Source organism: Pelobates fuscus, chromosome 6 (assembly GCF_036172605.1).
Source record: "Pelobates fuscus isolate aPelFus1 chromosome 6, aPelFus1.pri, whole genome shotgun sequence".
NCBI classification, from domain to species: domain Eukaryota; kingdom Metazoa; phylum Chordata; class Amphibia; order Anura; family Pelobatidae; genus Pelobates; species Pelobates fuscus.
In genome coordinates, this window is record NC_086322.1 from 119,602,340 (window position 1) to 119,620,559 (window position 18,220).

Sequence of the window (18,220 nt, forward strand, 5' to 3'; positions counted from 1 at the left end):
TTCCTACTCTAAATTGTGCTGTTTTCTTTCAAATACATTAATTAAAAGTGTAAATTTTTTCCCTTAACAAAGAAGTGTTGAAGGAGCATATAATCGCTTGCATTTAATTTTAAAATGCATAATTATTAAGTATGCATTACTATTATTAAATATGCAGTGCCAACTTATTTTACAATTATAAATTGGTAATATATATCAACATGAAATTTACATATATCTCACAATGAGCATCTGCCTGAGTCGGCACTCTTAAGTTGTAAGGATACTGGTATTGTAATGTATAGGGACGCTGAACACTGCAAACACAGCCTACACACAGACACACACACACACACACACACATTGTTCACATTCATCAACTACATACATATATACATACATCAATAAAACCACATACTCACCCCATACAGTCTTCTATGACAACAAGTCAACAAAATATATGCATGCTTTCCACACTTACTACATATGCTGCCTGTCATACACAAAACACACAAAGCCTGCCCAAACATATCAAATGCAAATTTTCACCACACACAACACATTCAGCCTCCTTAAACACACAACACATGCAGCTTCCCATTTACCCAATTCATGCAGCATTCCCAGCCTTTATCACACACACATGCACATGTTCCAATTTAGGGTCCTGCATCCATTCTGCAGCCTTAGACGTGCTCACACTGTTGATCCAGGAAGCACCTCTGTGGCTGTCTGAGTGATTTACATTAAAATGCCTGCACAGACAGGATGAAGAAACCAAGACTCCTACATTAAGCTGTAATTGTTCTGGTACCTATAGTGTCCCTTTAATTTTTCCTTACAATGCTTTGTTAATTTCCTAATGCAATTATAGTGGCATTTTCTTTTCCAATATTAAATTTTTGTGACCTAGGATTGTCCTTTTGGATTATCCCCCGCTGCTTACCTGAATTGGCCAATTAGCTTATCCTGACAACTTCTTAGAACATAATAGAAAAAGATAACATAATCCTCTTTATATCCTTTTTTTTGTTGAACCGTAACACATTTCCTACTCTCTTTCATGGTTTCTTTCAACATTATGCATATTTCACTAGAAATATAATTTTATTTCCTCAACAAATGAAGCATCAAAGAAACATTTAATATTTTGCATTTCATTTTACTATACACTTATATTTTGAATTTATTATTTTTATTAGTATTAATATTGTGCCAAATTATTACACATCATTTTACAGTTATACAGTGGGGATATATATATAAACAAGATAAAGACAGACAATGTTGACAGACAAAACTTGAAAAAGTCCTACTGAAATGAACGTATGAAAAACCTTCTAAAAGGAATGAATACTGTGGAGATTTAATGTACAGTTAATGCTTTTTTAATTTCTGGGGTTACATTATCAGATTGCTTGTTTTAGTTTCTTTTTCTATGGTATATAGCTAGAATATCAATAAATTCAATACCGCACTCAAATATATGAATTTGTAAGAAAAAGAGTTGAGAGTCAATTGATATATATGCAAAAAAGAAAAATTAATTTATTATACAAATTATGTACATCAATTCATGGGTAAGTAATTTGATGATATCCTTATGAATTCATTAATTTAACAGACTTCATCGTATATACATCCCAGAGTATGTACAATTATTTACAGTCTATATACACAATATGAATAGAGTTCAACAGTTCATTGGTGTTCAGGTGGATCCACTACTAAATAATTCTCTATGTTTAGAGTAATGCATATACTTCTCAGAGAAAAAACTAGAAAAAATTAAAAATTTCAAAATAAAATAATAAAAAAAAGGAAAAAATGTAAAAAATATATAAAAAAGACCATCGGAACAAATAAAAAGGACAAAATAAGGGGAAAAAAAATAATAATTGAATGTTCAGTGTGTATACAAAGAAAAAAGAAAAAGAGGGAAAAAAAGTTGGTTGGATCTCACCAATTGAGGATTGCAATCCCAAACTTCCAATAATCCAATAGTAGTAGGATGTCCAATAGTTGTTAAATAGAATGTAACACCAGAGTCCCTTGATCTGCCAACCGAGGAATCAGGGTAAACTCCTACAATGGGTATGTCCAATTTCAGAACTCCTTCATGTTGTTAGGCTGTGCTGGGCATGTATTGCTGCTTGGCTGCTCTCACCCACGTCCTGCTCAATATGTGACTGCTGGGCTGTGCGCTCGGGACGAACCAGTCCCTTCAATGGCCCCAGGGGCCATTGATTTTTTGTATTATTTTGAGGTTGTTATGGGGAACACCTTCAATACCAGCACCATCCAGTAGTACTATACCAACTATTCTTATGAAAAAGCTTACAGGAGCACAAAGGCAGTTTTGTAACATTTTCTTTAACCAAGGACTGTCTTGCTTATCTCAAAAATATAAACATAGTGAAAAAATGTCAAGAGTAGACTGATCATGTTCCCAAGTGTAAAAGCTGCAATGGCTTAAATTCCATTTCATGTGCTATCCAGATCTATGTAGACTCAGTAATGAGTTTAGCCTGGCTTCCCACACTCTTATGGCTAGGTCTGTCCCATGGCAGGACACAATTCTGTGGGACTGAACATGTGGAGTTTGTTTGTATTTTGTTTTAACCAAAAAAGGATATGAGTCCATTTGAAGATTAAAAATGTTATCTGGTGAAATGTGGAGATAACATAATTGCTATGCACTGTGTTAGCTTCTTTAGCTGGAGAAGCACATGGTTAGTGATTGTTTATAGGGTAGGGTTTGATTGGAAAAAATCCCTAAATTAGTGCCATTCCCACTTTTCTAACTGATTTACATCAGACAGATAGATGCATGTGTTTTTCCATCTATAGTTACAGTCATAAAATAATGAATTGAACTATCTGTAAGCTGATTTAGGCTAGAGAGCACTTGCTATCAGTTTTGGGTTGCAGACTATAGTATGATTTATACTATCCTATCAATGGTAATACTACTAAGTGCATTTAACCTAGTAAGCATGGAGTCAGGGTGACCCATTTCTTCCTTTATGTGCAAGATCTTAGAAAATCATTATATATTATATTATGCTAAGCTATTATGCTTAACACAATTTGCAAAGGGTGTAAATAATCGTATGTTTACTCCTAGTAGCTGAGATGGAAATGAAAAGTCCCCCACCCATCTAATAAAATGTAATTCTTAAAATATTTTTACCAGGCCACAGTATACATTACAGTATCAGTTTAGTATAACATACATTAGAGTACATAAGGCTGTGCTTAAACAGAAAGATAGATATTTTTATTGAAACATAAAATAATATCCAGAAGTATTACTTTACTGAGAGGGTAGTGGATGCATGGAATAGCCTTCCAGCTGAAGTGGTAGTGGTTTATACTGTAAAGGATTTTAAGCATGCGTGGGATAGGCATAAGGCTATCCTAACTATAAGATAAGTCCAGGGACTAATGAAAATATAAAAAAAAAAAAAATTGGGCAGACGAGATGGGCCAAATGGTTCTTATCTGCCATCACATTCTATGTTTCTATTGATGCTTTAAACATTATGAATAAGATTTGAGAAACAGATGCTTTATATTTTACTGTTTAACCCCTTAAGGACACATGACGTGTGTGACACGTCATGATTCCCTTTTATTCCAGAAGTTTGGTCCTTAAGGGGTTAATGACATATGTGTTTTTACACTTAAAGGAAAGTATGTCTTTATTGCCACTAGAACATGTCTGTGATTTCTCCTACAACAAGCATTCTTTGTTATAGAAATGATTGACAAATGCCTGCTTTCGATTAATGTTTTCCTATAGATCCCTCTTTGCTTTTTGACATTGAGGTCTGATGGCTGCAATTATGGCAAAGCAATTCCTTTAAGTCTACAATTGGAGACTTTAGGTCTGACTTTTAATGGTGTCTGCTAAATCTTGACATATGTGTATATGTACCTGTCCCTAGTAGGTTTTAAATGCTTATTACTTTGTTTTGAACAATCTGCTAAAGCACTCCCTGATCTATTAAATGTTTTAGAGACTGTCAACACAGTGATATCATAAAAAAATATACATTCTGTTGTCTTGGAGAGTCTTTGATAAAGCTTACAATATATAATTTTTTGGGCAATTTGTTTTCTCTTATTGTAGCACAAAACATAAACCTAAAGTCATCATAAATTGAATTCACTGGTTTTCTGATGGCATGCTTGCTGCCAAAACTAAACCTCAATTATTTATTGATTTATCTTGTGATAAAGAAGATTCTAACCATTTTTATTTATTATTTCTTGTTAGGCTAATTTAATAGCTTTTAATTGATTTTGATTTGTAGATTGATAATCTTTAGCTTTAAATATCTTTGTTTATTAACTGGTTATGTATGCTAAAGTGGCTCTGTCACCACAAACGTACCTTCTATTGATTCCTCTTCTCTTCCTCTCTCTAAATCTGTTCTTCTTTTCATCCTTTCTGATCTTCTTCTCATATAATACATAAAAAGTAGGGGCTGCTCTGTTTTACGTGTTTTTCCTCTGCCTAACAAATATTGGCAAAGGGGAAGCTTAAAGGACAACTGTCACCTCAAAGCTATTTTTTGATATAATAATTAGACATGTGTGATTCGCTTCGAATTTCATGCCATTCGGACATTCGGATGCTTACGAATGTCCGAAGTGCCAAAGTGCCGAAGTTCGGAAGTGCCAAAGTTCGGAAGTGCCGAAGCTCCTAAGTGCCTAAGTTATTTTTGAAAAGTGGCAAAACAAGAGACAGGGAGGGAAAATTAAGTGAATGATGACAGGAATCTTAACCAATAAGCTAATTCCTTTTGTGCAATGACGTAATATCCTGTATGCGTCACATCGCAGCTGCCAGCGGACCATGAAGGACGTGTGAGGGGGCTTGGGTTCCAAGACCCATGCAGTCTCGCGCAGTCTTGCGCAGTCTCGCGCATGACTGCATCAGACAAACATCCTTTGCCAATTATTTTTTAGGATATATAAAGTAGACATGTGCAATTTGTTTAGTTCTGAATGTTCATTCGTACGAATTTCATGCCATTCGGACTTTCGGATGCTTACGAATGTCCGAAGTTCAGAAGCGCCAAAGTTCTGAAGTGACAATGTTCGGCAGTTCTGAAGTGCCAAACCGAACCAAATGCCATTGGTCCGAATTGCTGAAGCAGACACATTATTTTTAATCACTAAAACTTCCGAACCAAACTTTTTGCACATCCCTAATAATAATAATAATAATCCTTTCATCAAGTTTTGAAAGGAAATGGATTTGTATTACAAAACCCAACCCTATCTTTAGTTAATTACAAGATCATTTAGCTATATATATATATATATATATATATATATAAAAAAATAATAATCTTGCACTCCTCCTGTATAAATGTTAAGTGCCCGGTGCTTGTCAGCCAAAATTCAGAAAATATATCCAAGATAGCACTCCAAGGACTTGCATAAAAATTTACTTTTATTACCTTCCAGTAAAAACAGTGAAAATCAACGTTTCAGCTTGATCTCCTCAAGCTTTCGTCAGGATACACTGTACACAACAAAAACCCCACATATATAGCATACAATAAATTGTTTACTCACCACACCTGTGTTTCATCCGATCCCATGGACGCACGGACCGAGACTGGCGCCGGCTGCCCGGAAAGCGTCAGCAGCCGTGCGACGTCGCGTTCAATGACGCGGCCAAGGGTCGTTACCATGGCGACCTATCAACATAGTGCCGTAACATATATTTACAAGTGTTTTAAAAACAAATTACACTTTAGCATAATGAGTGGATGTGACCAATGCATAGACAGTAACAGGCTAATCAATCAAACCAAACCGATCTATATATATACCTTGGATAAGACAGTGTTTGAAACCCCAAAGTTAGTCTCCATGATCTTCTGTGCTTCACTCCCCAAACATAAACAGGAGACCAGAGAAACATCTGTCTGTTTTCAAACATTGTCTTAGCCAAGGTGGATGTAGATAGCCGAAAGATCCTGTCATAACCTAAAGATAGGGATGAGGTTTTCTTTTTTTTTTCATTTACTTCATTTTACAAAAAGCTAATTATTTTCAAAACTTGATTAAAAGGGTTAATATATAAAAAAAAAAATTCCAGTGACAGTTGTCGTTTAAGGAAAGCTCTGCTTTCTTTGTTAAGATTTGTCAGGTTCCAGTTTCCAATTTTGCTCATCTGTTCATTGTGTTCTTTCTCTCGACTCTTGCAATGCTCCTCCCAATGCTTCCTAGTCCTTCTCGTAGCATTGCACATGCCATGTATAGGTAAATTTGCCTCTGGGCTCTGGACATGCATGGACATCATTTGCGTTATATTAGCAAACAAAGGCAGCGACTATATATCACTATCAGGCTCTGTAAAAGGGAAGCAGATTATAAAAACATTTGTCACTGAAATTCATTGAAAAAAGTGAGTTAAAAAGGGATAAACAGAACATAAAAATGCATTGTGGGGGCTTTGAAAAAATGGAAAATTGGGAGTGGGGAATGACAAAAAATAAAAATGTGTTGGGCAATGGCAGGCCTGTTTTAAAGCGGCACGAACTTACCTTTCCCCAATCGCTTCCTCTTCTCTTAGTCTTTCAGGATCTGTTTTTCTTTTCTTCCTATCTGTCACGATTACTATATGACCCAACACGCAGAACTATGTAATGCACAAAGAACAAGGATAATGAAATACTGGGGAACCCTAGAATGGCCTGACATAATGTAAATAAAGAATACTAGCCTAGTTCAGGGACATAGAAAGAGACACAACGAGGAAACAAGCCAAAAGTCAAGGATACCAGAAATACGGGGAAGTCAAAGTACAAGCCAAAGTCAAATACCAAAAAGAACTAGAATAGGAACACACTCTCTGTTAACCAACTAGTGGAAACCACGACAGGACACTGACCAAATGCTATTTTGCATTTAAATATGATTGGTTGGACATGGCCATTGACCCCAAAACATGCGTGTGCATCGTTTTCGTGATGTCACACACACGTCAAGTGCCTTCTTTGTTACATAGTTGCTTGGGACCGCAGTGGCCAGTGTTCATTAGAACGCCGCACAGGTCGTGGATCAATCCTGTCAGAAACAATATTAGCATACGAATATATGAACTAGTTCTTGGGAGGAAGGTAACTTCTTGAGCGGAAGAAATGTGCCATTTTAAAAAAAACTATCAACAACCATTAGAATGGTATTATAGCCTTTTGAAATTGGGAGTTCCACAATAAAGTCCATCGCTAAATGGGACCATGGGATATTTGGTATAGGAAGTGGTTGCAATAACCTACATTGCCGTTTATGAGGTACCTTTGAAACCGCACAAATAGTACATGAGGTTTTTCACTAGGTGCCTGAGCTGCCATTATAGCACAGAGAAGAGGAGAAGATAGAAAAAGGACCGTAGAAGCAATAATACATTCAGGAGGTATGATCGGAGAGATTTCCTCCTCTTGTTCCTCCCCTATATCAATTTGACTTGATAGGGCATCAGCCTTAACGTTTCTTGGAACTGGTCTGTACGTAATAATGAAATTAAAACATGACAGGAATAGCAACCATCTAGATTGTCTAGAAGACAGCCTTTTAGCATCTCCAATGTACGCCAAGTTTTTGTGATCCATAATAATCAGAAGTGGATCTTTAGAGCCCTCCAAAAGATGTTGCCACTCTTTCAAAGCTAGGATAATGGCTAACAATTCTCTGTTACCTATATCATAGTTACGCTCTGCTGGCGACAATTTTTTTGAGAAAAACCTACAAGGATGCAAAGGAGTATCCTGTTTCTCCCTCTGGGAAAGGACAGCCCCTACCCCTGTTTCAGTGGCATCGACCTCAAATATTTGCTAGTGTCAAGGTGTGCTAGTATAGGAGTGGAAGCAAATCATAATTTTAGATGCTCAAAAGCTTCTTTAGCTTCTTTGGACCATATATGACAATTAACCCCCTTACGTGTCAGGTTGGTAATTTGAGCTATTGCTGTAGAGAATCTCTTTATGAATCTCCGATAGTAGTTAGCAAACCCAATAAACCTTTGAACTGCTTTCAACCCATTAGGTAATGGCCAGAGCAGAACAGCTTCTAGTTTACATGGATCCATCTGAAAACCAGAAGTCAAAATTATATATCATAAGAACTGCACCTGTCTGATCAAGCAGGAATTTCTCAAGTTTGCAATACAACCCATTTCTGAGTAATGTTTGCAACATTTGTTTCACATGCCCATGATGAGTCTGGAGATTGGGAGAATAAATGAGTATATCATCGAGATAAACTAATATGAATGTATAGATATATTCTCTAAGAGCATCATTAATAAGGTCCTGAAATACATCTGGAGCATTGCATAAGCCGAAGTGCATTACAAGATACTCGTGGTGTCCATTTCTCATGTTAAATGCAATTTTTCACTCATGTCCCTCCTTAATTCTTACTAAATTATAAGCACTCCTAAGGTCATGTTTGGTAAACACTTTAGCACCTTGGAATCTGTCAAATAATTCAGAGATCAGAGGAATGGGATAAGCATTCTTAATGGTTATTTTGTTTAATGCCGTATAATACAAGGACGCAGATCTCCTTTCTTTGATACAAAAAAGAAACCTGCCTCTGCAGGAGAAGAAGATCTACATATGTGGCCTTTCTGTAAGGACTCTAATGTAGTCCTCCATGATTTTACTTTCCTGAGGTGATAAAGTACACACCCCTCCTTTAAGGGGTATAGTATCGGGTAACAAATGTATAGAGCAATCTGTTACGCTACTAGGGGTGATTTGGATTGGAACTCAACTGCAGCTTGTAAACTCCCTAATTACAATAGTGAAGAAATGGAGAATCCTTAAGTATCAATACTGTAGCTTTAAGAAAAGAGAGAATCACTGGAAACTTGATTCAACCGAAGTTTGAATAAGTGTTAAACTTAAATGAATTGCATTTAGGCAATAATCCAATAAGAAGAAGTGCAAGTAATCAATAACACAAAGTGCATTATTAAGTATTTCTTCAGAGATCCATTAAGTAACGTTCTTTAAGTTCATGAGAATAATCTTCAATAGGAACAATAATCAAGTAGCTAAGAATATTTGCAAAGCAAGAACAGTTCATAGTGAATAAGCATGATGGGAGTTGTCCTTCATGTAATTAGTAGATTGAAGCACTGAATGTATTTGCAAAGCAAGAAACAGTTCATAGTGAATAAGGATGATGGGAGTTGTCCTTCATGAGATTAGTAACTTGGATCATTGAAGGTTTGAGTAAGCAAGTATTAGTTCATTAATAAATGATTTTGTAGACAAATAGCTGAAAGATATACTTAAGGTTAATATGGGTAGTCCTCCAATAGTTCAGAGATATGGTCCACTTGTAAAGTAGCAAAGTATCCGTTCTCCAGTAATCCTTTATGGCATGCAGCAATCCTTGCATTTGCTCAAAGGCTGGAACGGCTTGTCTGAGCTTGTGGAGAGCCAAGTCCGGTGGAAGTAGATCCCAGTAGCTGAGCCTGTGGAGCCCGCGGTCTCGCGGAGGCAGCTCACACGTTAGCTCACACAATCAATCACCAAGCACCCTCCTTCTTGCCCAGTCTCCCTAAATACCGTCAGAGCTGTGTCAGAGGGGGGCGGGGTCCGGCTCCTCACAGCTTAGTGCCGAACCCGGAAGTGTTACTCCATGACACAATCATAGGATCGGTGAGGAGGCAAAGTATCAGTATGAACCTTATTGAATACTTCTTTAACCTCCATATAATGTACAGGAATCTCAGTAGAAAGAAGAGTAGCAGTAGGCAGATTAACGTTATCCAATCTCCTAGTTACGGTTACCATACACTTTTCTCTACATTCTTTACCCCATCCCAGTATTTCCCATTCCCTCAGTCAAGGTATTGGAAATGGGTTGTGGATGGGTATTCCAGCATGACAATGACACACAGCCAAGGCAACAAAGGAGTGGCTCCTATTTAGCCTTGTACTACAGAGAGCCCCGGAGGAAACTTTTTCCCCAAGTAAGTGGGTTAATCTCATAAAAGCAGACATTAGGCTGTTAGAGTAGGACCTTCCAAAGTTTGGGTACATTGACATTGTGGCAGGCTTATGCAATGCATGATCATATAATGTAACTAAACCCCCATTGTTTTTGCCTAATTAGGTGTTTTCAAAAAAAAAAAAAACTAATAAAATCTGTCAGCATTGAAGTGGCTGTTTAGTGGATAAGTGAGTGCACTGGATCTTGTGTATTGTATAAATTGGCCCCCAGCAGCACCCAATTTATGCATGTTCAGGTGAGTGCATGCAGCCCCCCTGGTTTCATATATATATATATATATATATATATATATATATATATATATATATATATATATTTGGGAGTCCTTGGTTTTTCATCCCTCCCTGTCACAGGTGCCTCATCCCAGGGCCTTATTTAGCCTTGTGCTGTAAAGAGCCCCGAGTAAGTGAAGTAATCTCATAACATGAAAAAGAGAAACACATAGAGGATGTAACACTTAAAGTACTAAAGATATGGAATACTATAAAAGTAAAATGTCAAGAATAATTGAGACTTAACCTTCAATAAATCTTGGTAAAAGTGAAGTCCAACAAGGACTAAACAAGAAGACCAACAAAGAAAGAAAAATGGTACTATTGAAAAAGAAAAATACATCTAAAAACAATCTTATGGTAGTGACCTATGGCCCATTAATAAAAAAAGTTATGAAACTATTTCAGATATTTTTAACAGCACACATGTGTGTGAAAATTGTTTTGGCCAAAACAAGTTCTAATAAAGATACTTAAAGAGTATAATATGCACACAGGTGTTAAAATTGAATTGGCCAAAACAAGTTCTAATAAAGATACTCGAAGAGTATAATAAATAAGCACATTTCCACTAGAGGAATGGTTTGAGTGGATCCTAAATAAATCACTGTTAAAGGACCACTCTAGTGCCAGGAAAGCATACTCGTTTTCCTGGCACTAGAGTGCCCTGAGGGTGCCCCCACCCTCAGGGACCCCCTCCCGCCCGGCTCTGGAAAGGGGAAAGGGGTTAAATCTTACCTTTTTCCAGCGCTGGGCGGAGAGATCTCCTCCTGCTCTCCTCCTCCGATCCTCCTCTTCTCCTCCCCGTCGGCTGAATGCGCACGCGCGGCAAGAGCTGCGCGCGCATTCAGCCGGTCACATAGGAAAGCATTCATAATGCTTTCCTATGGACGCTGGCGTGCTCTCACTGTGAAAATCACATTGAGAAGCACGCAAGCGCCTCTAGCGGCTGTCAATGAGACAGCCACTAGAGGACATAGGGGGAAGGCTTAACCCATTCATAAACATAGCAGTTTCTCTGAAACTGCTATGTTTATGAAAAAATGGGTTAACCCTAGAAGGACCTGGCACCCAGACCACCTCATTAAGCTGAAGTGGTCTGGGTGTCTAGAGTGGTCCTTTAAGCAGACAAAATAAATCACTGCTAAGCAGACGCTGACAAGAACTTAGTGTAAAAATATTCAAAATATTCAGTCTAAAATGTTACATTTGTATTTGTACTAGATTTGTACTAGATGCTACCATAATTGTTAGCACAATGTAACTGAGAAATAGCAGAACATCTAGACAGAACTGCTATAATGGTAAATGGAATGAATATAGCTTTGCTAGTAACACTCTGTGATGTTGAATAGTATCAAAGCGCCATAATCAATCTTCTAAAATAGAATAAAGAGCAATAACGGCCCTGAAAGGCTTACAATCAGTTGCGTGTGATTAATAGGGATAGAGGAATATGGGAACGAGGGGAGAGTGGATAACATGCCCTAATGTGCCTTCATGGGCACACCTTACCCCCAAAATATATCCCTGTCCAGTTACAAAGTAGAAATCCCTCCACCCAATATTTACGTAAAATAAGTTGAAAATAACACTAATCGCTGTAAGTGTAAAAAAACGGATCCCCACAGCTGCTAGGATCTATGCCGTGCCTAGGTAGTCACGAGAACAGCAAATCCAAAAGCCTGTGGCACTGCAATAGTTGGGTGCTAATGGTGGTAGCTGAGTCCCTGGCGCGCATTTTGCTAGTTCAGCTCATCAGAGGCTGTTAGAGTAGGACCGGACAAAGATGGGGTACATTGGTACATTGACGTTGTGGCAGGCTTATGTAACTAAACCCCCATTATTTTTGCCTATATTAGGTATTTGTTTAAAACAATACTAATAAAATCTGTCAGCATTGAAGTTGCTGTTTAGTGAATAAGTGAGTGCGCTGGATCTTGTGTATTGGATATATATATATATATATATATATATATATATATATATATATATATATAAAATGCCAAAATCCTGTTGTGAGTTAAACCCCCTTCCACCTTAATTTAGTTGATAGTCAATACATTTTTTTTTTTTTTTTTTTTTTTTTTTTTTTTTTTTTATAATTCTTTATTTTTGTGTGCAAAAGGAAAAAGCAGTTACAGAGGCGTGTGCCATGTTCCAACAGCATGAGCACTCGATATAACAATAAACAGCGTTGTAAGAAAGCATGGCTTGATAACACATTGCACATTTTTTATGTGGTAGAGAATTGCAGGAAATGACATTCTAGGATTTTAAGTAGCTTAAACATTCGGTTATTCAACGTAAATTTTACAGAGTAAACGCGTGTGGCGCGCTGATGCGTCATCACTATGGATAACTATGCAAACTTCTGCACGTTTTGGTTCCGTTAGGTACCGGCTTTACATGTTTTATGCTTATAGTGATTGGTGGTAGTGGTATACATGTATGGCTTAAATGGTTTATGGGTGCAGAACACAACAATTGAATTAAGGGACTACATGCGTGTGCGTGAGGGTGGTTTGCTAACATCGTTAGAACAATTTTGAGACATTACTTGGAACAGTGCTATAAATGTTGTACCAGAAAGCTATTAATTGGCGCAGGCTATTACGGGTAGGCTATTTGGCTGCTGGGTAACCTGCTAGTCAGCTGCACTTTAACGATAGGTGGACATAATGGAGATTATAAAATCGCATAGGTAAGTTTAAACTACCTGGCTCTGAGCCAAACAAATAATAATGAGAGGTAGTCTATGGCAAATTTTGCAGCATCTCTGGGTAGTTATGGTATATGTTGGCTAGCAGTGTCAGCTTAGAGAAAAAAAAACTTTAGTCCAAGTTATGAGAAGGACTATGTCCATGGGTGTTGGCTTGTTACATTTGTCCGTCAGGTTAAGTGGGTTTTTCCGGGTCGTCTACGTCGATTTCATCACCGGAGCTGGCCATCAGGCAGACCGGGTCTTACCTCCCTTTCATCCGATGCCCAGTCTGCGGGGAGGAATGCGGTCACGCTGCCGTGGGTTTAACAACGGGAGGTGCAGAGACCTTAGGAGGTGAGTTGCAAAGTCCCACAACGCTGTCTGAGAGATCTGCCATCGGTGTGGAGGCTTGTGCATGTAGGCACTGGTCACCAGTGTCGTCCCTGATCTGGGCTGTAACGCAGGTTTGTTATTGGCTGGGTGTGTGCCGGTTGTCAGTTCGCCTCTGCCCTTCAGGCTTGTCTTGGCGGAGCAGTGAGCGGGAGATGGCTTTGGGCTTCCGTTTTGATTATGGTGCCATGTTGGTTGTGGGCATCTGTGGCCCTGGAGGGTGGTGGGCGGTCCGTCGGAGCTTCCCGTAGGCGGCCGGGGTGCCTTTGCATGGCCTCCAACAGGCCGCTTCGTGCGGGTAATACCCTTTCGTCGCTTCGTCTGCTGAGTCCCAGCGCCCTGCACTCTCCTCCGCATCGGCAGCGCTGTGCTTGGGCGTCCCGGCTGCTTTTTAGGGGGTGCGCTATGATTCTTTGTCGGTGAAGAAGGCATCGGTCTGGGATGTGAGTGCCTTGCCTCCAATCGTTCCCAGAAGCGCAGGCAGACAGCTTCAAATTTAGCCTTGAAAGCCGTTGCCCATTCCTCAGTAGTTTGCTGCTTCAGGTCAGTAGCTCCACCGTCGGCCATCTTGGCTGGGCCTCGTGGGCCAGTCTGTGTGGTGTGGCGCTGACTTGCGTCCCAGAGGTGGGTGCTCGCCATATGCTGGTGGACCGGGATGACCCCCACCGGTCCAGAGGGGGGGGAACTGGGACCCTTCCACACCAAAGTCCTCACCCGTGGCGGGGGGAGAGCGGCCGCCTCTCCCGCTCCCACCTGTCGGGTAGGCCTCCGTCGCTTGTCCGGTATATATTGCTCGTTTCGCCGCTTGATGGGTAGCATTGCACTCCGCTTGATGTTCCCTGTATATTGCTGGGTCTTTTGACCCGATTAGTCTCCGTTTTGGACGGGAAAAGTGGTTTTTTTTGCGTATTTGTGCCGGAGCTCTTGAGGTTGTCAACCACTCGGCTCTGCGGTCAGGCCCCGCCCCCCTAGTCAATACATTTTTAAACACAGATCTGCACACCAGTGAAGCCGTCTCTGCTCCGCAAGTAACAGCAAGCCTCAATAGCAAGCCATTAACCAATCTAATGCTGATGAGTTGCATTACCAACGAAGCAGCTGTCCATGAGTGGTTCACTGGCTTTGTATCCCTTCCTAAATTGTGTTTCAAAGCTGTTGTATACAGAAAACATAAAGTCCAAGGAATCCATGTTTAAAATGGAATGAGGCATTCTGCTGTATTATAATTGTTCTCATAGAAGTCACTGAAATTTAGTTTCATTTATTGTTGCCAAGATTCAGTTGTTCTATGTCAGCTTCTACCTTCTGCAATTTCTGAACTATGGCACCTATGTCTACATGTCATGTTTGTTGAACTAATTTGTATATGTTAGGGGGCCTCCACATCTATATTTATTTAGAATAAATGTATGTCATGAGAATAATATGTTAAAAATAAATAAAGGTCTAGGTACTCCAAGGTCCAAGAAAGGCTAATTTAATCGAACCAGATCACAAACAGCAACATTTCGACCCATAAGGTCTTTCTCAAGCTTCAGAAAAGGATCTGAGTTATGAGAATAAGGCATTCCCCTGGTACCAACAAAGGAAATTGTGGGCACTATTGCTGCCAGGTTAACTGGCATCCGCTGGGCATTATTGTTACACAGATTTCTAAAGACTTTCTAATATTTGTAGGTTCTAGACAGATTTGTTCAGATTATTGCATGTGTGAAGCTCTGTGAAGCTTTCCTACACAGTCATACACATAGCTCTCAAAAGGGGGGTTTAGGATATAAATGAGAAACAGAAGGATGTGTGTCTACAATAGAACCTGACTCTTAAAGAGGGGCACGTGGGAGATATATTAATATAGCACCTTTGTTCAATAATTGAAAATTCTAGTATTTTCATTTGTACAATTTCCAATGAATTAGCTGTAGCATTGGATTACTTATATTATAAACTTCATACTATTACAGTATATACTACATTCCAATGTGATTGTGTACAGTTTAATATTTAATTATGTACTATAATTATTTTATATAACCAACAAACCTATGTATGTGTTTTCTTTTCTAGCATTGGATCCAGCTAAAGACCCATGTTTAAAAATGAAATGCAGTCACCATAAAGTCTGTATTGCCCAAAATCAAGAAAAAGCTATATGCATTAGTCAAAGAAGACTAACACACAGGTATGATTTTCTACATAATAACAAAATCTACATATCAAAACTTGCACTTTGCTTTTTATTATGTGTTTGGTGATTTAGAATCTTTTTATTGCCTGACAATTGTATAACATTGTTTTATGTATTTATAAAGCAGGCTAAGACACTACAATAGTAACTATTTAGTGATTATAACCAGTATGCCAGTTGTGCGGGGCTTAATAAAACCAATATTTAAGCAATACACAATACAGAAAATACATCTATAGACAGGCATATGTGCCATGTTACATATTTGTAGAAATAAATATTATATATATATATATATATATATATATATATATATATATATATATATATATAATTGTATTATATCTTGCATCTAGCACACTTTTCCTTATATGTATAACATCAGAACAAATGCACTGTTGCACACTACTGATCTGTCAATGCTACACAACGTGGTATACTGCACCAGCAATGGTAAATCGACAAGGATAGACTTTTTGCTGTATCATCATATTAAATCTGCTTCACAGTCCAGTAGAATTAATCAGAATATATATATATATATATAAAGTAAAAGTCCAATTCCTTTGTCCAACACTCAAATATTTCACATTTGTAACTGCTGATATATATAATATATAGCTACCTTACTTATTCACATGTGAGTTAGTTATTTATTTTTTTTAAATCACCCTAAATAGCTGCTGTATTGTAATTGTTCTCATAGAAGTAAATGAAATGTAGTTTCATTTGTTGTTGCCAAAACTCAATTGTTCTATGTCGGCTTTCACCTTCTGCAATTTCTGAACTATGGCACCTATGTCTAAGTGTCAGCTCCATAAAGTAGATACTTCCAGTTCTTTTTTTTTTAATGTTGTACTCGAAGAGTGACTCACAATTATTTGTTATTCTTTGTCACTTATTGTAATTTGCTTTATTCCCATCTCTACTAGCTGAAAATTGTGATTCCTTTGTCTATCAGTCAGCTACACAATGGAGGGACCTTTTATACTGACCATCATTGAAATCTATTGCTAATCATTGGTCCCTCATCATCTATTATTCTATAATTGCCTAACTGAATCTAGCTTGTGCACAGAAACTGTAGTATTTTGAATCGCAATGTACACAAAGCATTCACTTCATTGCAGTAGGATTGGGAACAAACCCAATTTGTAGAACCGATATTACAGGTGCTGTTGTAGCAACATTTTTAAGGGTAGTTAAGTATCATAAGTGCACCACTAAGTACTGTGCCCATGAAAATAATGAAACATAGGATGTACTTCATACATTGATATTTTACGAGAGATGTCAGAGATAAGAACTAGAAGAAACAGAAACTTCTGTCTTAATCTTCCACCAACAAAACCTGGACACTGAATTCATGCTACAGTTCACTGGACTATTTTCATACTGGAGGGTATAGTGTGTTGGGATTCTATATCCACTGACAAGTGGTAGCACTGAGTGGAGGCTGGACCACAGAACCATTCGGTGTGGAGCCCCCCCCACCCCCCCTCTAATTTACTGGCATTGTTGATAAGTATGTGTAAGAAAAACAAATGTTTGTCATGATTATATCTATATTTTCCATTCTACCCTTTATTGATGATTAGAGATACAGCTGGTTTTAAACAGGGCTTGGTATCTCATGGGATTAAGTGGGTAGGATTGTCAGGGATCTTACCTGGAGTGGGAGTCCGGCAGGCAGAGTTAAGGCACCCTTTGCAATTCGGCACAGACCGAGGGGACTCAGGACAGAAATCCCCAAGGGTGTGACACAGTGCACTGGGGCTGAAATAACCAGTGCTTCCTGGAACGCAGTACAGACAAGGGAAATCCAGAAGAGTAGTCGGGTAACAGAAGCAGAAGTCAGGACTGGCGGCAATCAGGCGAAAACAGTAGACGAGCAGGAGATCAAAACCAGGAGTCAGATAAACAGCAGTGAAACCAAACGGAACAGGAAACACGATCTGACAACGAGGACCAGACTTGCGAGGTTTAAATAGGGAGTCTCAAGCAATGATCATGGAACCAGGAACAGGTGTGCAAATCCCAGGCAAACAGGCTCAGGCTACAGGATACCAAGGACATGTAGAAACAGTCAAAGATGTGTGGAACCCAATGTAAGGATCCTGACTGGGATGCAGGCAACTCAGGTTCGATCCCAGCCAGACCCAAATACACAATATTGTGTAAAACCAAATGATGATCCTGACATTACCCCCCCTTCAAAGACGCCGTAGGCGAGAAGAGGAAGGCAAGTACGACCCAGGAGGTTACTTTTTAGTTTTCTTGGTTTTAGTAGTACCTGTAGGAGTGGAGGTCATAGCTCTTAGGGCCTTTTCAAAAACTTGCAAGTCCTCCTTCCGGACTAGAGTCCCATTAGAGGCATAGGTACAGCCAGCAGGAGGGACTTCCTTGATAGGACTTGTAGTGGTTGTGGTGCTTGCCTTCCTAGAAGCAGACTCCTTAGTGGAAATAGCGATCTCAGGTTCTTTCGTAACTGATTCCAGCACATCCTCAGGAGCAACAACTGTAGAAGACGGAGGATTGTTCAAAGTGGTCAAGCAAGGACAGGCAGCATGTTGGCAGACAGGTCTCATAGGATATGCCGGAGTAGTACCCAGACGGAGAACCCGAGGCCTAGAAGGA

General features: G+C 38.9%; 1 protein-coding gene across 1 annotated transcript in view; it reads left to right on the forward strand.

Annotated features, from left to right (window-relative positions):
- The window catches only part of SPOCK3 (SPARC (osteonectin), cwcv and kazal like domains proteoglycan 3), a 272,759-nt gene that overhangs the window by 126,021 nt on the left and 128,518 nt on the right, over positions 1-18,220 (forward strand). The window contains exon 4 of the mRNA XM_063458196.1: positions 15,463-15,577. Coding sequence (XP_063314266.1) covers positions 15,463-15,577 — 115 coding nt within the window. The remainder of the gene's footprint in view (positions 1-15,462; positions 15,578-18,220) is intronic.